This window comes from Camelus bactrianus, chromosome 9 (genome assembly GCF_048773025.1).
Source record: "Camelus bactrianus isolate YW-2024 breed Bactrian camel chromosome 9, ASM4877302v1, whole genome shotgun sequence".
Taxonomy (NCBI): domain Eukaryota; kingdom Metazoa; phylum Chordata; class Mammalia; order Artiodactyla; family Camelidae; genus Camelus; species Camelus bactrianus.
This window is the reverse complement of record NC_133547.1, coordinates 7,798,725-7,811,549: the sequence shown is the minus strand read 5'-3', so window position 1 is coordinate 7,811,549 and position 12,825 is coordinate 7,798,725. Positions and strand designations below refer to the sequence as shown.

Here is a 12,825-nt window from a genome sequence, read left to right as displayed (position 1 = left end):
TGAGCTAAAAATAAATGGGCCTTCTGAACCACGAAGTGTTGGTGTGTTTTGTCACACAGCAATACCTAATGGTACGTACAGAGGGCCTGGGGGGAAAGCAGGATAAAGAGTATCGATTATCATTATAATCAGTGATTCCTGAGCTTCAGACTGATGAGAATTTGAATCTTGGAAGAGACATATGAACTCAGATTGGTGGCTTTTTAAGACTTTATCATTTTTAAAAAATGTAGAAGAGAACAGAGAAGGGAGGTAGGGGGAGAGGGGAAGGGGGGTGGGATGGGGGCATGAAGGGGACCTCCCCAAATGTCGGATCCAGGTGACCCTCCTTCTCTGATGGCCCCAGCCCACCCTCAATCCCGTCTCTGTCCTTGTGGCAGGGGGGCCCCCAGCCACCATCTTCTTAAGACCCAGGTCCAGGGTCTCAGCTTGGGTTCCAGGCAGAGGTGAGGGCTGAAGTGGGGTCAGGGTCTGGAGGCCTTGTCTTTGTCCTTGAGAGACCCTCAAGTGGGCACTTAGGCCCCTCATGTCCTGGCAGGGCCCCAGGGAGGTAGGCGTTGAGTTGGGGTGGAGAGCCATAGGAGGTGGGGTCCTGAAGCCAGAGGGCCAGGTGGTAACTAGAACCAGGTATGAGCCTGGCGGTCACAGTCCAGAGGTTAGGGTCTGTGGAGAGGGGAGGAGAGCACAAGTCAGGATCTGGACCCACATCAGGCTTTCTGTGCCATCCCCATCAGCCCCACCATGAGAGGGACACAGAGAGACAGAGACAGAGAATCAGAACAGAAATGGAGGTGAAAGAGAGACAGAGATGAAAAAAGAGACACGGAGACAGTTAAGACAAAGAAAGTGATAAAGAAAGACAAGGAGAGACAGACAGACCATGGGACAGAGGAAGAGACATCGAGAGAATCAGAGATGGAGCTGTGGAAAGAGAAAGAATGAGAGAGAGAAATAGACAAAGAGGAAAAGGCAAGGGTTGGGGAGAGACAGAAAAAAGTAGAGAGAGAAGTGGGGGGGAGAAAAGGCAGCCTGATGGAGGAGCTGGTTGAGAGGCTCCCTCTGTCACTCCTGGTCCCAGAGGTCCCCTGACACTAGAGTGGGGCACTCCTGTCTGTAGCTGGTCAGGGCAGAGCTGAGATGCCCCCTTCCTCAAGGACGTGCCATGAGTTGATGCATGGATGGACAAATGAATGAATGAATCATCTTCCCACCAAGCCTTGGAGAACCCTCAGTTCAGGAACTCAGGCTGACTCCATACTGGCTGCGCTCGCTACTGGAGTTTGGAGGTCTTACAAAAGTTTGAGAGTAGCACTACCCCCAAACCAGTGCCCCTAGACCTAGGACACTCACATTTTTCCTGAATCCAGCTTTTATAGATAATGCCACTCTCCTTCTAAGTTCAAACTCATCCCCATTGGTCCTGGAAGACAAAAGAGGGGTGTTAGTGAGTCTTCACCAGACAAACCCAAATGCCCCACTGCCCCTTCCTTCTCTAGGGAATTCCTCTATCAGGACAGACGGAGTCATCATTTAAGAGGGGTGCTAGTCCTTTAAGGAAAAGCAGGGCCTTCCAGTGGGCAGGTAAAGCCTAGAAGAAGCAAACCCTGAGACAAAAATGAGGAGACCAGGAAATCTGCATTTGCATCTCCAACTCCCTTCTTACGCAAAGGAAACACGGTATTTTTCAAGAACTTAATCCCAGATGGTTGGGCATCTTCCTTTAGAGGAGGGGCATATCTTCTGAGGGCAAGGTTTAGTTAAGGAGGAGGGGCCTTACCTGGTGGCCTGACAGTCACGTGTGGCTGAGTCTCCGTGTAGCCCCCCGTGGGCTGGCCCTCTGGGCTGAAGTTTGCACCCTGCCCTGCTAGGAGAGTTGAGGGTGCAGGCTGAGCCCCAGGATGCCTGGTCCAGGCTTTTACACTCCCTCAGGAACACTAGGCCCTCTCTCCCCACCTTCTTGTACCTGTGCGGTTGGATTGATCGATCATTGGTTGCACGATGCGCCTCCGGGCGTTAATGAACCTGGGAGGGGGTCATGGGAATGGAGCAGGGTGTAAAAAGGGAATAGAAGGGAGGCAGAAATGAACACATAGAGACGGAGAGAGGACTGGCAAGACAGGACAGATAGAGGGGCGGCAAAGAGGATGCAGGAAGAGACGCTCCGAGGGGCTTTGGGGCCTCCTTCAGCACCGCGGACAGCGCCCGGTCTCCCACCGGGCTCTGGCCCAGAGGCCCGCCCAGGCCTCCTCTGTCACTCACCAGTTGTTGACTTGCAGGATGGTGAGACCCGTGTCCTGGGCCAGCTGTTTCTTCTGCTCCTCTGAGGGGTACGGGTGCTGTGGCCACCAGCAAAAGTCACCCTGCCTGCCTGGCTGCCATCTGATTCCCAAGTCCTGGCCTGCCCAGGTCCCTGGGGGTTGGCAAGCCTAGGCTGGGGCAGGGCTGGGAGAATCAGCGTGTCTCAGTTTCTCCGTGCTCCCCGGGGGCCCAATGGAGGGAAGCAGAGTCAAGTTTCGGGCAATTACGCCCCGTGGGCGCCCCCATCTCTTCCAGCAATTAGAGGCTAATTGGCCAGCTCTCATTAGGGAGGTGGAGCTGGAGTTGCAAGGGGAGGGGGAGGGATTCCACTGACACAAGGAAAGGACCCTCTCTGAGTCCATCAGCTCCCTTTGCATGTCTCTCCCCGTCCCAGTCTATCTTTCTCTGTGGCTCTCTTGTCTGTCTGTCTCTCCACCTCTGTGACTCAGTCTCCCTCAGTGTCTATCTTGCTCTGATTCAGTGCTCCCATATCTCTCCGTCTCTATCTTTGTTTCAGCCTCTCCCTGTCTTTCTTCCTTTCTCTATTTTACATACCCTCTCCACGAGGCAGTGCGGTGCAGTGATCAAGGCCAAACTGCCTGCGTTTGAACCCACTTCTGGCTGTGAAACCTCTGGGCCTCAGTCTTCTCCTTTGCAAAATGGAGCAAATAACAGCTCCACCCTCCCGGGGTATATTTGGCTGGAAGGTGGATGATTGACGGGTGGGCAAATTGTTGGGTTGGGGGTTGGGGGAAGGATTGAATGAGTCAAGAGCCCTTAGCGGCTCCTGGCCCACAGGTGGCGCTTATGGATGTTTGCTCTTGTCAGTTCTCATCTGCTTGAGATTCTCCTTTCATACTTCTCCCCTGCCTTAGCTTCCCGTCCCTGGGTAGCTCTCCGGGCCTCAGTCTCTGTGAGGCCATCCTTCTCCATCTCTCTCTGTGCCCACCCCACACCCGGGGCCCCAGGGCTCTCACCGAGAGGTGCTGGAACAACCAGGCTCTCATGATGTTGGTGGCTACCTTGGGGAAGATCCCTCTCTTCTTGTTCCGTCGCCGCTCCTGGTCCAGCTCCTCGTCCTCTCCCCCAGAACTGGGGGAGGCCACACTTGTGTCTAGTCCATCTCCTGAGCAGAGGAGAGGCATGCTGTGTTTGTGGACAGGGAAGGTGGGGGAACAGAGGGACGCAGAACCCTCCCCCAAGGCCCCACCCCACACTCCAGTCGTCCTTGTCCCTCTGGAAGTCCTACCTGTTGTCTAACTTCAATCCTCAGACTGACTCCCATCTTTCCCCTCCACCTCTCAAGCTTCTCACCTTGGTCGCTGGAGTTGTCCCCACTCTGGGAGGCCAGGCCCCCACTGGATGGACCAGGGGTCCCCAAATGTACAGACCCGCTGTCCTCATGGTCTCTAATCCATGTATTATTCTGCAAAACAGGAGTTGGCATTCAGTGCCAAGGTCTGGGGTACAATATAGCACAGTGGCTAAGACCACGGGCTCTGGAGCTAGGACTTCTAGTGCGAAGCCTGTCCCTGTCTCTTTCCTGGTGTGTGACCTTGGGGAAGTCGATTCACCTTTCTGTGCCTCAGTTTCCTCAACTGGAAAATGGAGGACAGTAACTGTCCCCACCTCACAGAATGTAGTAAGGGTTCACTGAGTCAACTTACGCGAAGGCACACAGCAATTACTCAATAAGGATGAGCTTCTACAGACCTCCAGCACCTATCTGAAATCCTCGGGAGCCCGTACTGTTTCAAAATTCAACTCTTTTCACATTTTTAGACAGTAAATCAGCGCACACACTGTGTATTTCATAACAGCCCCAGCAGGGTCTGGGGCATAAACTCGTCATCAAACTTATTAACATTTCTGCAGCAAAATGGATGAATATTTAACTAAGTGGAATAAATAAAGGCTATAAATAGCCTCTCATTAGTTCAGGTCAGATTTTGCTGCCAAATGAGTTTGCACTAAACTTATGGGGAAAAAAAACAACTTTCCATTTTCAGAGATTTCAGGGGGCTCCAAATTGCCGATCAGGGAGCCCGGGACTGTATTTTCTTTATCCAAACTCTGACACACTCTGAAGAACCGGACAACACATTGGATTCAGCCCCTACCCCAGCTCTGTGTCCCAGGATGCTGACACTCTCCTGCCCCCCCATAGAGACACATCAAGTCTTCTTTGTCATTAGGTTTGAGGTTCATTCAATGGCTGGGAGGCAGATTGGGTGGAAGTGGGCATGGAAACAGCCTCCTGCTGGTTGAACCCTGGGTACCCTACCTGCCCCTGTTGAACATCCTAGACCTTGTCCTCTCTTGTAATCAGCCCCCCGCTCCAAATGACCCAGTGTGGATGCATCGTCTGTGTCCTGCCAGGGATCAGCCTGAGATGGCAGTTCAGAGAAGTTTTCTCCGGGCTTGGAACATCCATGTGGAAATTTGAGTTTGTGTGCACGGGGGATGGGCTGTGTGCAAACCGCAGAATCATTAGGTCTGGAGCACGGTTGTCACTGTCACCCTGCCCTTCCGGTGCTGGATCTGATCGGATGCTGGGAGTGTACCTGAAGCTGTCCTGAGACTGTTGTGCGGCACATATGAGTGTGCCTACGTCTGGGCCCCCATGGCAAGGTTGTCCCCAGAGAGGAGGTGTCTGTGCTGTGGCTGTCACATGGGTGGAGCTGAGACACGTAGCAGTATTTCAGCACGGTTGTGTCACTCTCACAGGTGACCAAGTGGTTGCATCTGACTAATGCAAGGCTACATTTATTTTTCTAAGTTTGTGGCTGTAGTTCTAGGGGCTGATGTCTTATTTGTGAGACTGTGTGTGTGGTTATCCTGATTCTTGCATGAGCAGGCAGGTGGGCAGCTCCCTGACTCTCTTGGGGTGGGAGATGGCCATGGGAATGTGTCGGTGCCTGTTTTTTTTTTTTTTTTGTACTTAAATATAGTTTAATGTGGTTTTATTATATTTTAAAACATCGTTCTGGGAAGGGTCCCGTCAGTGGCTGTGTGAAGATGTGGAATATGGCTCTGGCTCGGAGGGAGTTGTAACTGATCAGCACACACACAGGGTGTGCTGCTCAGAGGATGCTTATTATGGGCTGTGGGTCAGAGGGTCCTTGAGGCTCATCTGTGACTGCTGTGTGCACATGCTCGAGTCTGCCTGGTTGTGGTGAGGCCATGTGCCTACCTGGAACCTACCTGGCACCTACCTGGCACCTGGGTGTGGGTGTCGTGTTGTGTAATACTTGGCATCTGGGTGTGTTGATACCATGACTGCCTTGTAGGGGTTGGCCTCGTTGGATCTGCACAGCTGTTGTGGGATTGTCATCTGGGTGCCTTTGTCTATGTAACTGTGGTCTGACTGCCTCCAAGATTCAATGAATCTGGGGCCACGTGGCCACTGAATGGCATGGTGTGTGCCCACACCTGCTGTAGTCGGATTGTTACAATGTTAGGGTAGCAGGTGTGTGCATGTGGGCAGTCACTGTGGTCACTTTAGGTGTAAGTGTGGCTGTAGCTGAGTTTGCGTGGCAAGATCTGGGGCCATTTGGCTCCATCTCTGGCTCTGTGCCTGTTGTGTGGCTGGGGTGTGTGTGCTGTACACACACACATCCTCTCGAACGGCAGTGTCTCAATCAGGCTGTGTGATCTGTGATGCTGTTGTGCTGTGGGGGCGTGTGTATGTTTAAGTATGTGGTGTGTGCTGTCACCTGGCTGTGAGTGGAATGGTTTGTCGCTGTGTGTGAACCTGTGTGGGTGTGGCCAAGTCTATGGTTGGTATCTGCAGATGTTGGCTAGGGGCGGGTGCTTTTGTCCAGCTGTCTGACAGTCTGTGTAGCTGTTGCACAGTTGGTGCGTGTTCTGTGGTCAGGCTGTGTCTGACTGTGGCTGCCTGAGGCTGTATGGGGTGGTGTGTGTGCCCTCATGCTGGGTCTCAGCTCTCTGGGCATGGCCTTGGTTGCAGGGTGATGGCTGGTACCCCATCTGATGCCGAGCCTACCTGATCTGGGAGGCTGGGGCAGGAGGCCGGGTAGTCCTCGAGATCCTCCCTGCAGCCTCCATCCCGATCCTCGATGACCAAGTCGATGGGCATCTTTCCCTTGAGGCAGGTGATGTAGCGGTGACAGAAGTTGTCGCACAGGTCGTGGACCTGAGGGGGCACCGGGGTACTGGGGGGGCCACCCGGGGGGCCAGGGCTGGGGTGTACAGGGATGGGGGTGGCCTTCTGCTCCAACTCTGGTGGGGAGAGAGCCTGAAGGAGGGGTGAAGGGGGCAAAAAGGGGAGGAACTGGGGGAAAGTGAGGGCATGAGGGGGAGTGAGAAGCACTCACCTTCTCCAGCTCCAGCAGGTGGAAGCGGAGCACTTGAATGGCCTGTATCATCTGAAAACAGAGACAGAAGAGGGGAGAGAGAGACAGAGAGAGAGAGAAGAAGGAAGAGGAGGAGGTGAAAAAAGAGGAGAAGAAGAGGGGAGGGGGAGGAAGAGGAGAGAGAGGAAGAGAAAAGGGAAGAAGAGAAAGGAGAGAAGAGAGACAGAGGAACAGAAAAAGTCAGATAGAATGACAAAGAGAGGGAGAGAGAAAATAGAGTCAAAGTGACAGGGGCCGAGAGAAATAGGGGTACAGAGATAGAGACCCAGAATTAAGGAACGAGGGAGTGTGAGATTGAGATCAGAGGCCAAGGAAGAGAAACAAGAGATGCAAGAGGCAGAAGAGGAGCCATCATGTGAGGGGTGAGCTAAGGTGTGCTGTAGTAATACCACCACCCCGATCTTATGCCTGCTTGCCCTCTGATCCATTTCCCACCCTTCACCTGAAAACTACATTTCCCAGAGCCCTTTGTCAAAGGGTTCAGCCAATAGGAAGCCCTGGTGGGAGCTGGAAAGCAAAGGGAAGGGAGAAGCCAGGGTATTTCTCCCTCCATCTCCCTCTCTTCCCCTCTCTTCTCTCTCCTTTGCAGCTAAGGGCTTCCATTCATTGTGGTGTGGGCTCAATTCTGACTGATTGAATAGCCAACACTTAATGAGTCTCCACTCGCTGCTAGGCATTGCTCTACCTGCTTGACTCTGTTTAACTCATTATATATTCACAACAGTCCTCCAAGATAGAAATTATTACTAGCTACACTTTGCAGTTGAGGAAAATGGGGCACAGGGAGATGGTGTTAATTGCCCTGGTTCACAGAACTAGTAAGTGCAGAGCTGGGATTTGAACTCAGGCCATCAGGTCCCTGTTCTCAAACTCTAGGCTACACTGCATTGCAAATGGGCAACAGTTATCACAATTTGAGAATGTGGGTCAGGTGGTCTCCTCTCTGCTCCCACGACCAACCCCAGGGCTATGGGGGGTGGAACAGGAGACCCCCTCGGAGGAGGGGGCATTGGGGAGGGCCCAGGTCTCACCAGATTGTCCAGCTCCGGGTTGGAGGAGAAGAGGGGCCTCTCAGAGCGGACCTGGGGAAAAGAGAGAGGCCAGGGAGAGCAGATCCCTTCTCCTGCCCACCCCACATCACTGGCTTTCCCGGCGCACAGCGGATGGTGGGTGCCCACCTGCTTGGCAAAGGCTGCAATGTCCTCATTGAAGGAATCGGAGGAGCACACGTCACCGCCTGGGGGTGTGCCCAGCCCAGTCCCAGCCCCATCACGGGGTGAGCACGTGGCCAATTCACATTTCTCAAAGACCAGGGCCAGCAGAGGGAAAAGCGGGTGGCTGGGGGAAGCAGGAGAGGAGAGAGTTCATGAGGGCTGCAAAGTATGGAGGAACTGGGGTGCAGGACAGAGACAGAGTGAGACAGAGTCAGAGGGAGAGAAATATATCCAGAGAGACAAAGGAAGTGGTAGGGGTGGGGGGCGCAAATCACATGAGACCCCATGGAACCCTCAGCCTTGTCCCCACTCACCCATAGATCTCATCCTTCTCCCTTCTCAGGCCATCACTGTCCAAGCCTGAGGGTGGGGGCTGGGGAGGCCGGTGGGGGCCGTAGGGCCCGGGGGCTCTTGGTGCTGAGGACACTGCCTCCGAGAAGCTAGCCAGGGTTGCAGTGCTGTCCACGATGCCAGGGTAGTGGGGCAGCTCATCATACTGGGGGGAGGCAAGAAAGGGAGAGCTCCAGGGAGGTGTCAGCACCAAGAAACCTCTCTACTCTAGCACCCAGGAGATGCCCTCTCCCCGCCACAGCAACCTGCTCTACAGTCCCTGTGTCCAAGCCCAGCTCTCTTAGGCTCCCAGTGTCCCATGGAGCTGTCTGGGTGGGATTGAAGGCCCTGTCCTCAAGCCTTCCCTTGTACCCGCGGACTGTGAAAAAAAAAAATGTCCCATCAGAGATTCCTGATGTGTGGGCAGGAGGGTCCAGAGGAGAGGCCGGCCCAGGTCTGGAGTCTGAGGATCATGTTGGGGGTGGGGGTCAGGGACTGACTGGCTGGTAAGTGCCAGCCTCTCCCAGAGTGAGGAAGGGAGAGAGTGGTGGGGAGAGATTTTTGAGACAGAGGGGGAGATGTGGGAGGGGGATGCAAGAGAGAGACAGAGGGGAGACAGGGAGAGAAAACGGATGAGAGAGACAAAAAAGAGAGAGAGAGAGAAACACACACACACACACACACACACACACACACACACACACACACACACACACACGCAAAATGCCAGGGGGCAGAGAGAGAGAGAGAGAAAGGGAGAAGCAGGAGGGGAGAGGGAGGAGAGGGAGGGAGAGGAATTGATTCTCACTCTCAAACACTGCCCATAAAAGCAGTGCCTTGTTTGTACACAAATGTACGCCTACACAGTCTCCCCCACTTCTGGTTCATTTCACAGACGAATATGCACGTCTAAATGCGTCTTAACAACTTGTCACACTCCACTCACCGTGTGAACCCATGACATACACGCACGCACACACAGCCAAATGCCAGGCACAGGGATGAATGAACGAGTGAGTGAATGAATGGATGAATGAGACATTCAGCAGATACAGGAATGCACAAATCCATGCACACATTCAATAAACACTTGTTGAACTAAAGTCTAACCCAGCACAGCCACACAAACACACTTGCCCCAACAGCCCCAAAGAGAACGCCAAAGCAAGATTTCTGTGTTCTGTCATCACGGAAGAACACGGACTGGGGAAGCCAGGGCGCTTTAAGTCTCCCAGATCCAACCCTTTCTTTGGAGATGGAGAAACTGAGGCTTAAAGGGGCAAAAGGACTGGAGAGGGGGACTGCATGTGTTCCTTCCATTGCTGGTGCTTGCCCCTCTCTGGGGTGTGCGCTGAGGGCTGAGTGTGTGTCTCTCTTTCCTTCTCTCCGTCTTTTACTTCCTCTTCTCCAAACTTCTCCAGAGCCCTGAAGTTGAGTTCAACTGCGCCCCCTCTGCCTGCTGTTCATCGCACATCTTAAGACATCCTCACATCCTGCGGGTGTCCATGCCCCCCTCCACCCTCAAAGGTATACTGTCACCTCCTCGCCTGTCTCTCCATCCCCAGGACCAGGAAGAGAGAATTTCTTGGCTCTGCCTAGCCAGATCCACCTCTTCCAGCACGGTCCCCACCCCTAACCTCCAGAGGACTTGGAACAAAAGTAGACCAGGGAGAAGAATTGGGGAGGGCAGCAAAAGAAGCGGGGGTGGGGTGGGGGGCTAGAATAAAGGACCCGAGATGGAGGGGGAGACCAGGGGCAGAGAGGAGAGACTGAGGGGCAGGGAGAGGAAGAGGCAGAGAAAGACATGGTGGAGAGGGTGGGAGGGGCTGATGGGGGCCAGAGCTCCCCAGAGAGAGATGGAGGGGGGGGTGGGTGTCACGACGGGCTGGGGCACAGGGGTGCCTGCCCTCAGACCTACCCTCCGGGCCATGGGCTGATGCCGGCGACAGCTCCCCGGTCCCTCCAGGGCCTGGCCGGCGGGGAGGGCGCAGCCAGGGGCAGCGGCCCCAGATGGCCCGCGGTGCCGACGCCAGGGGGTGGGGCAGGAGGCTGGGTGCCCGGCCCCCCCACCCCCACCGCCGTCAGCGGCAGGCGCCGGGCAGTGCGGAGGCTCCGAGCATGGACCCCCAGCCTCCTGCCCCCGCGGGGGTCACAGCGAGGGGCTCCTGCCAGCGAGGGAAGGGGCGAGAAGGCGGGGGAGGGCTGCCCGAGGCCCCCTCCCCTGGGCCCCCAGTCCCTCCTCTGGGTCCTGGGAGGATGGAACCAATCCGAGACCCACAGACCAAGAGGCGTGGGAGAGAGGGGCGCGGTGGGCGCCGGCCCGGGGCGGCGGGGGGCGGCGGGGCGCGGGCGGAGGCTCCCAGCGCGGTGCGGGGTCCCGGCGTTGGCGGGCCGGAGGGATGCTGGCGGCTCCGTCTCTCCCTCTCTCCCTCTCTCCCCCTCTCCCGGTCTCTCCCTCTCTCTCTCTGTGGTCACATCCGGAAGTTCCACATCGGAGATGCTTAACCCACTGTCCGCCGGCGGCTCGGCCGCGGGCCGGGCCGGGCCGGGCGGGGCGGGGCGGGGCGGGAGCGTCCGGGGCTCCCTCCCCTCTCCTCCCTCTCCCCGCTCCCGGGGGCTGCGGCCGCTCTCGGGGGCGGCTTTTGTATCGGTGTCTCCCCGCGGCTCGTCTTCCTCGGTCCCCACCCTCCTGCCTCCCTCTCTCCACGTCGCTCGCTCTCCTCGCCACCGCTCTCGGGTCTTCTCCGCCTCTCCCCCTCCCGGCCGCCCCAGGTCCCTGTCTCTTTCTCCCCCTTTCCTCCTCCTTTCCGCCCTTCCCCGTGTCTCTCTCTCTCCATCTCCCTGCTGCCCTCTTTTCTTTAGGTCTTCAAGTCTCTCTCGCTCTCCGTTTCTTTCTCTCTTTGTCTCTCAGTCTCTGTCTCTGCGGTTCTCTCTAATTTCCCCTGTCTCTCCCATCTCTGCCCCATACATCTCTGCTTCTCTCCTGGCGCCCCCCCCCCCCCCCCCCCGGCTTCCACAGGCCCTCTTATCAGCCCCTTTCCCCCTCCCCCCCCCTCTCTGAGACAGATCTGGAAGTAACCAAAACCCATATTGTAGTTTCTCTTCTTGCTCCAGCCCCACTAACTTCCCTCCCCCGGGAGACAAGGATGCTTGTGCGCCTGTGCCTGAAGTCATCTGTGTGTGTGTGTCCCCAGCTGTGTCTGTGTGTCTGGTTGTTGGATCATGCCCAGTATGGGGGTGTTATTTCTGTCTCTGTATATGGTGAGTACTGGGTGTGTAAGTGTGTGTGTGCGCGCGCGTGCGCACGCGTAGGCGCCCATGTCCAAATTTCTATATATAAATTGCACATCGGAGTGTCAGCACCGGTGTGTGTGTGTGTGTGTGTGTGTGTGTGTGTGTACGCGTGCACGTGCTCCTGGAGGTATCACTCTACCCCCTGCCCATTTTTGACCCTTGCCTTTTGGACGTTTCTTAGCCTGAATTCCCCTCAACGGCTCTCCAAGTGTTTGGTGTGGAATCTCCCAAATTGAGGGTAAATGATGATGCGCCTGGTTACGTCTCTGCTGGAGAGCAGGTCCACAGCTGATTCCTGGAGGAGCCTTCCAAGGCAAGCCCAGGCAGCCTTGGAAACCAGGGTTCTAATGAGATAGAAATTTCTGCAACAAAAATTTATTGAGCGCCTACTGTGTGCCGGCTGGTGTTCCAGAGATAGAGCAGGGAACAAAAGACAACCTTTCCTGGCCTCCTCGTGCTTACATGCTATCCAGTATGGTGTAGGGAGAGAGAATAGTCTAGGAAATAAATGTGTAAGTATAAAATAATGACTGAAGGGGATGAGTGCTCTGAAACAAAGCAGAATAAGGACGGGGGGTGGGGGATGATAAAAACTGGACAGGGCAAGTCCTCAGAGGAGGTGACAGCTGAGCAGAGACCTGAAGAAGGGGAGGGAGGGAGCCATGGGGAAGTCTGGGGGAAGATCATTCCTGGCAGAGGAACAACAGGTGCAAAGACCCTGGGGCAGGAATGTGTCTGAGGAACAGCAAGGAGGCCAGTGAGGGCAGAAGAGGGCCAAGGAGAGAAGAGAAAGACCTCCGGGATTCATCTCTCACTGCCTTTTTCTACAGCAGGGTTTTTACCCTTTGGTGGCTCTGGAGGGGATATCACCTCAAAGTGGGTGTCAGGAAGCCTGTGAGCTCCAAGTTGCCTGGCAAATTATGGGCTGGGTCCTTATGTGTTCTTTTCTTTTTTTTTTTTTAATTTATGGGGGGAGGAGGGAGGTAATTAGGTTTATTTATTTATCTATTTTTAAGAGGAGGTTCTGGGGATTGAACCCAGGATCTTGTGCGTGGCAAGCATGCGCTCTACCGCTTGAGTTATACCCACCCCCGGTCCTTATGTGTTCTTATAGGGAGATGGCCTGTAGTTTTCATCTGATTGTCGAAAGGGATACTTGACCCACTCAAAGTTACCAACCATCACCCCAGAGAGAAATGAGACAGAGATCCAGAGAGAAAGGGACAGAAGTTGGAGGAAGGGGACAAAGACCCAGGGAAAGGAGAGAAAAGAGATGGGGGACAGACAGAACCCGGGGGGGGGCACCTGAGAGG

At 55.1% G+C, this 12,825-nt stretch overlaps 1 protein-coding gene across 4 annotated transcripts; it reads right to left on the bottom strand.

Annotated features, from left to right (window-relative positions):
- Positions 1-192: 192 nt before the first annotated feature.
- On the bottom strand, positions 193-11,152 carry MEIS3 (Meis homeobox 3). Of its 4 annotated transcripts, none has more exons than XM_074369343.1 (13): positions 10,137-11,152; positions 8,203-8,384; positions 7,853-8,012; positions 7,706-7,756; positions 6,636-6,686; positions 6,305-6,403; positions 3,613-3,724; positions 3,276-3,424; positions 2,260-2,336; positions 1,964-2,022; positions 1,778-1,864; positions 1,351-1,420; positions 193-663 (listed from the first exon to the last, which is right to left on the bottom strand). In XM_074369343.1, the coding sequence occupies exons 1-12, from the start codon at positions 10,146-10,148 to the stop codon at positions 1,371-1,373; spliced, it is 1,089 nt and encodes a 362-aa protein (XP_074225444.1). In that variant the 5' UTR covers positions 10,149-11,152; the 3' UTR covers positions 193-663; positions 1,351-1,370. The 4 variants fall into 4 exon arrangements, with proteins under 4 accessions (XP_074225444.1, XP_074225442.1, XP_074225445.1 ...); XM_074369341.1 differs by having other exon boundaries at positions 6,305-6,454; positions 10,137-11,148; XM_074369344.1 differs by having other exon boundaries at positions 1,778-1,861; positions 10,137-11,148.
- Positions 11,153-12,825: the final 1,673 nt, after the last annotated feature.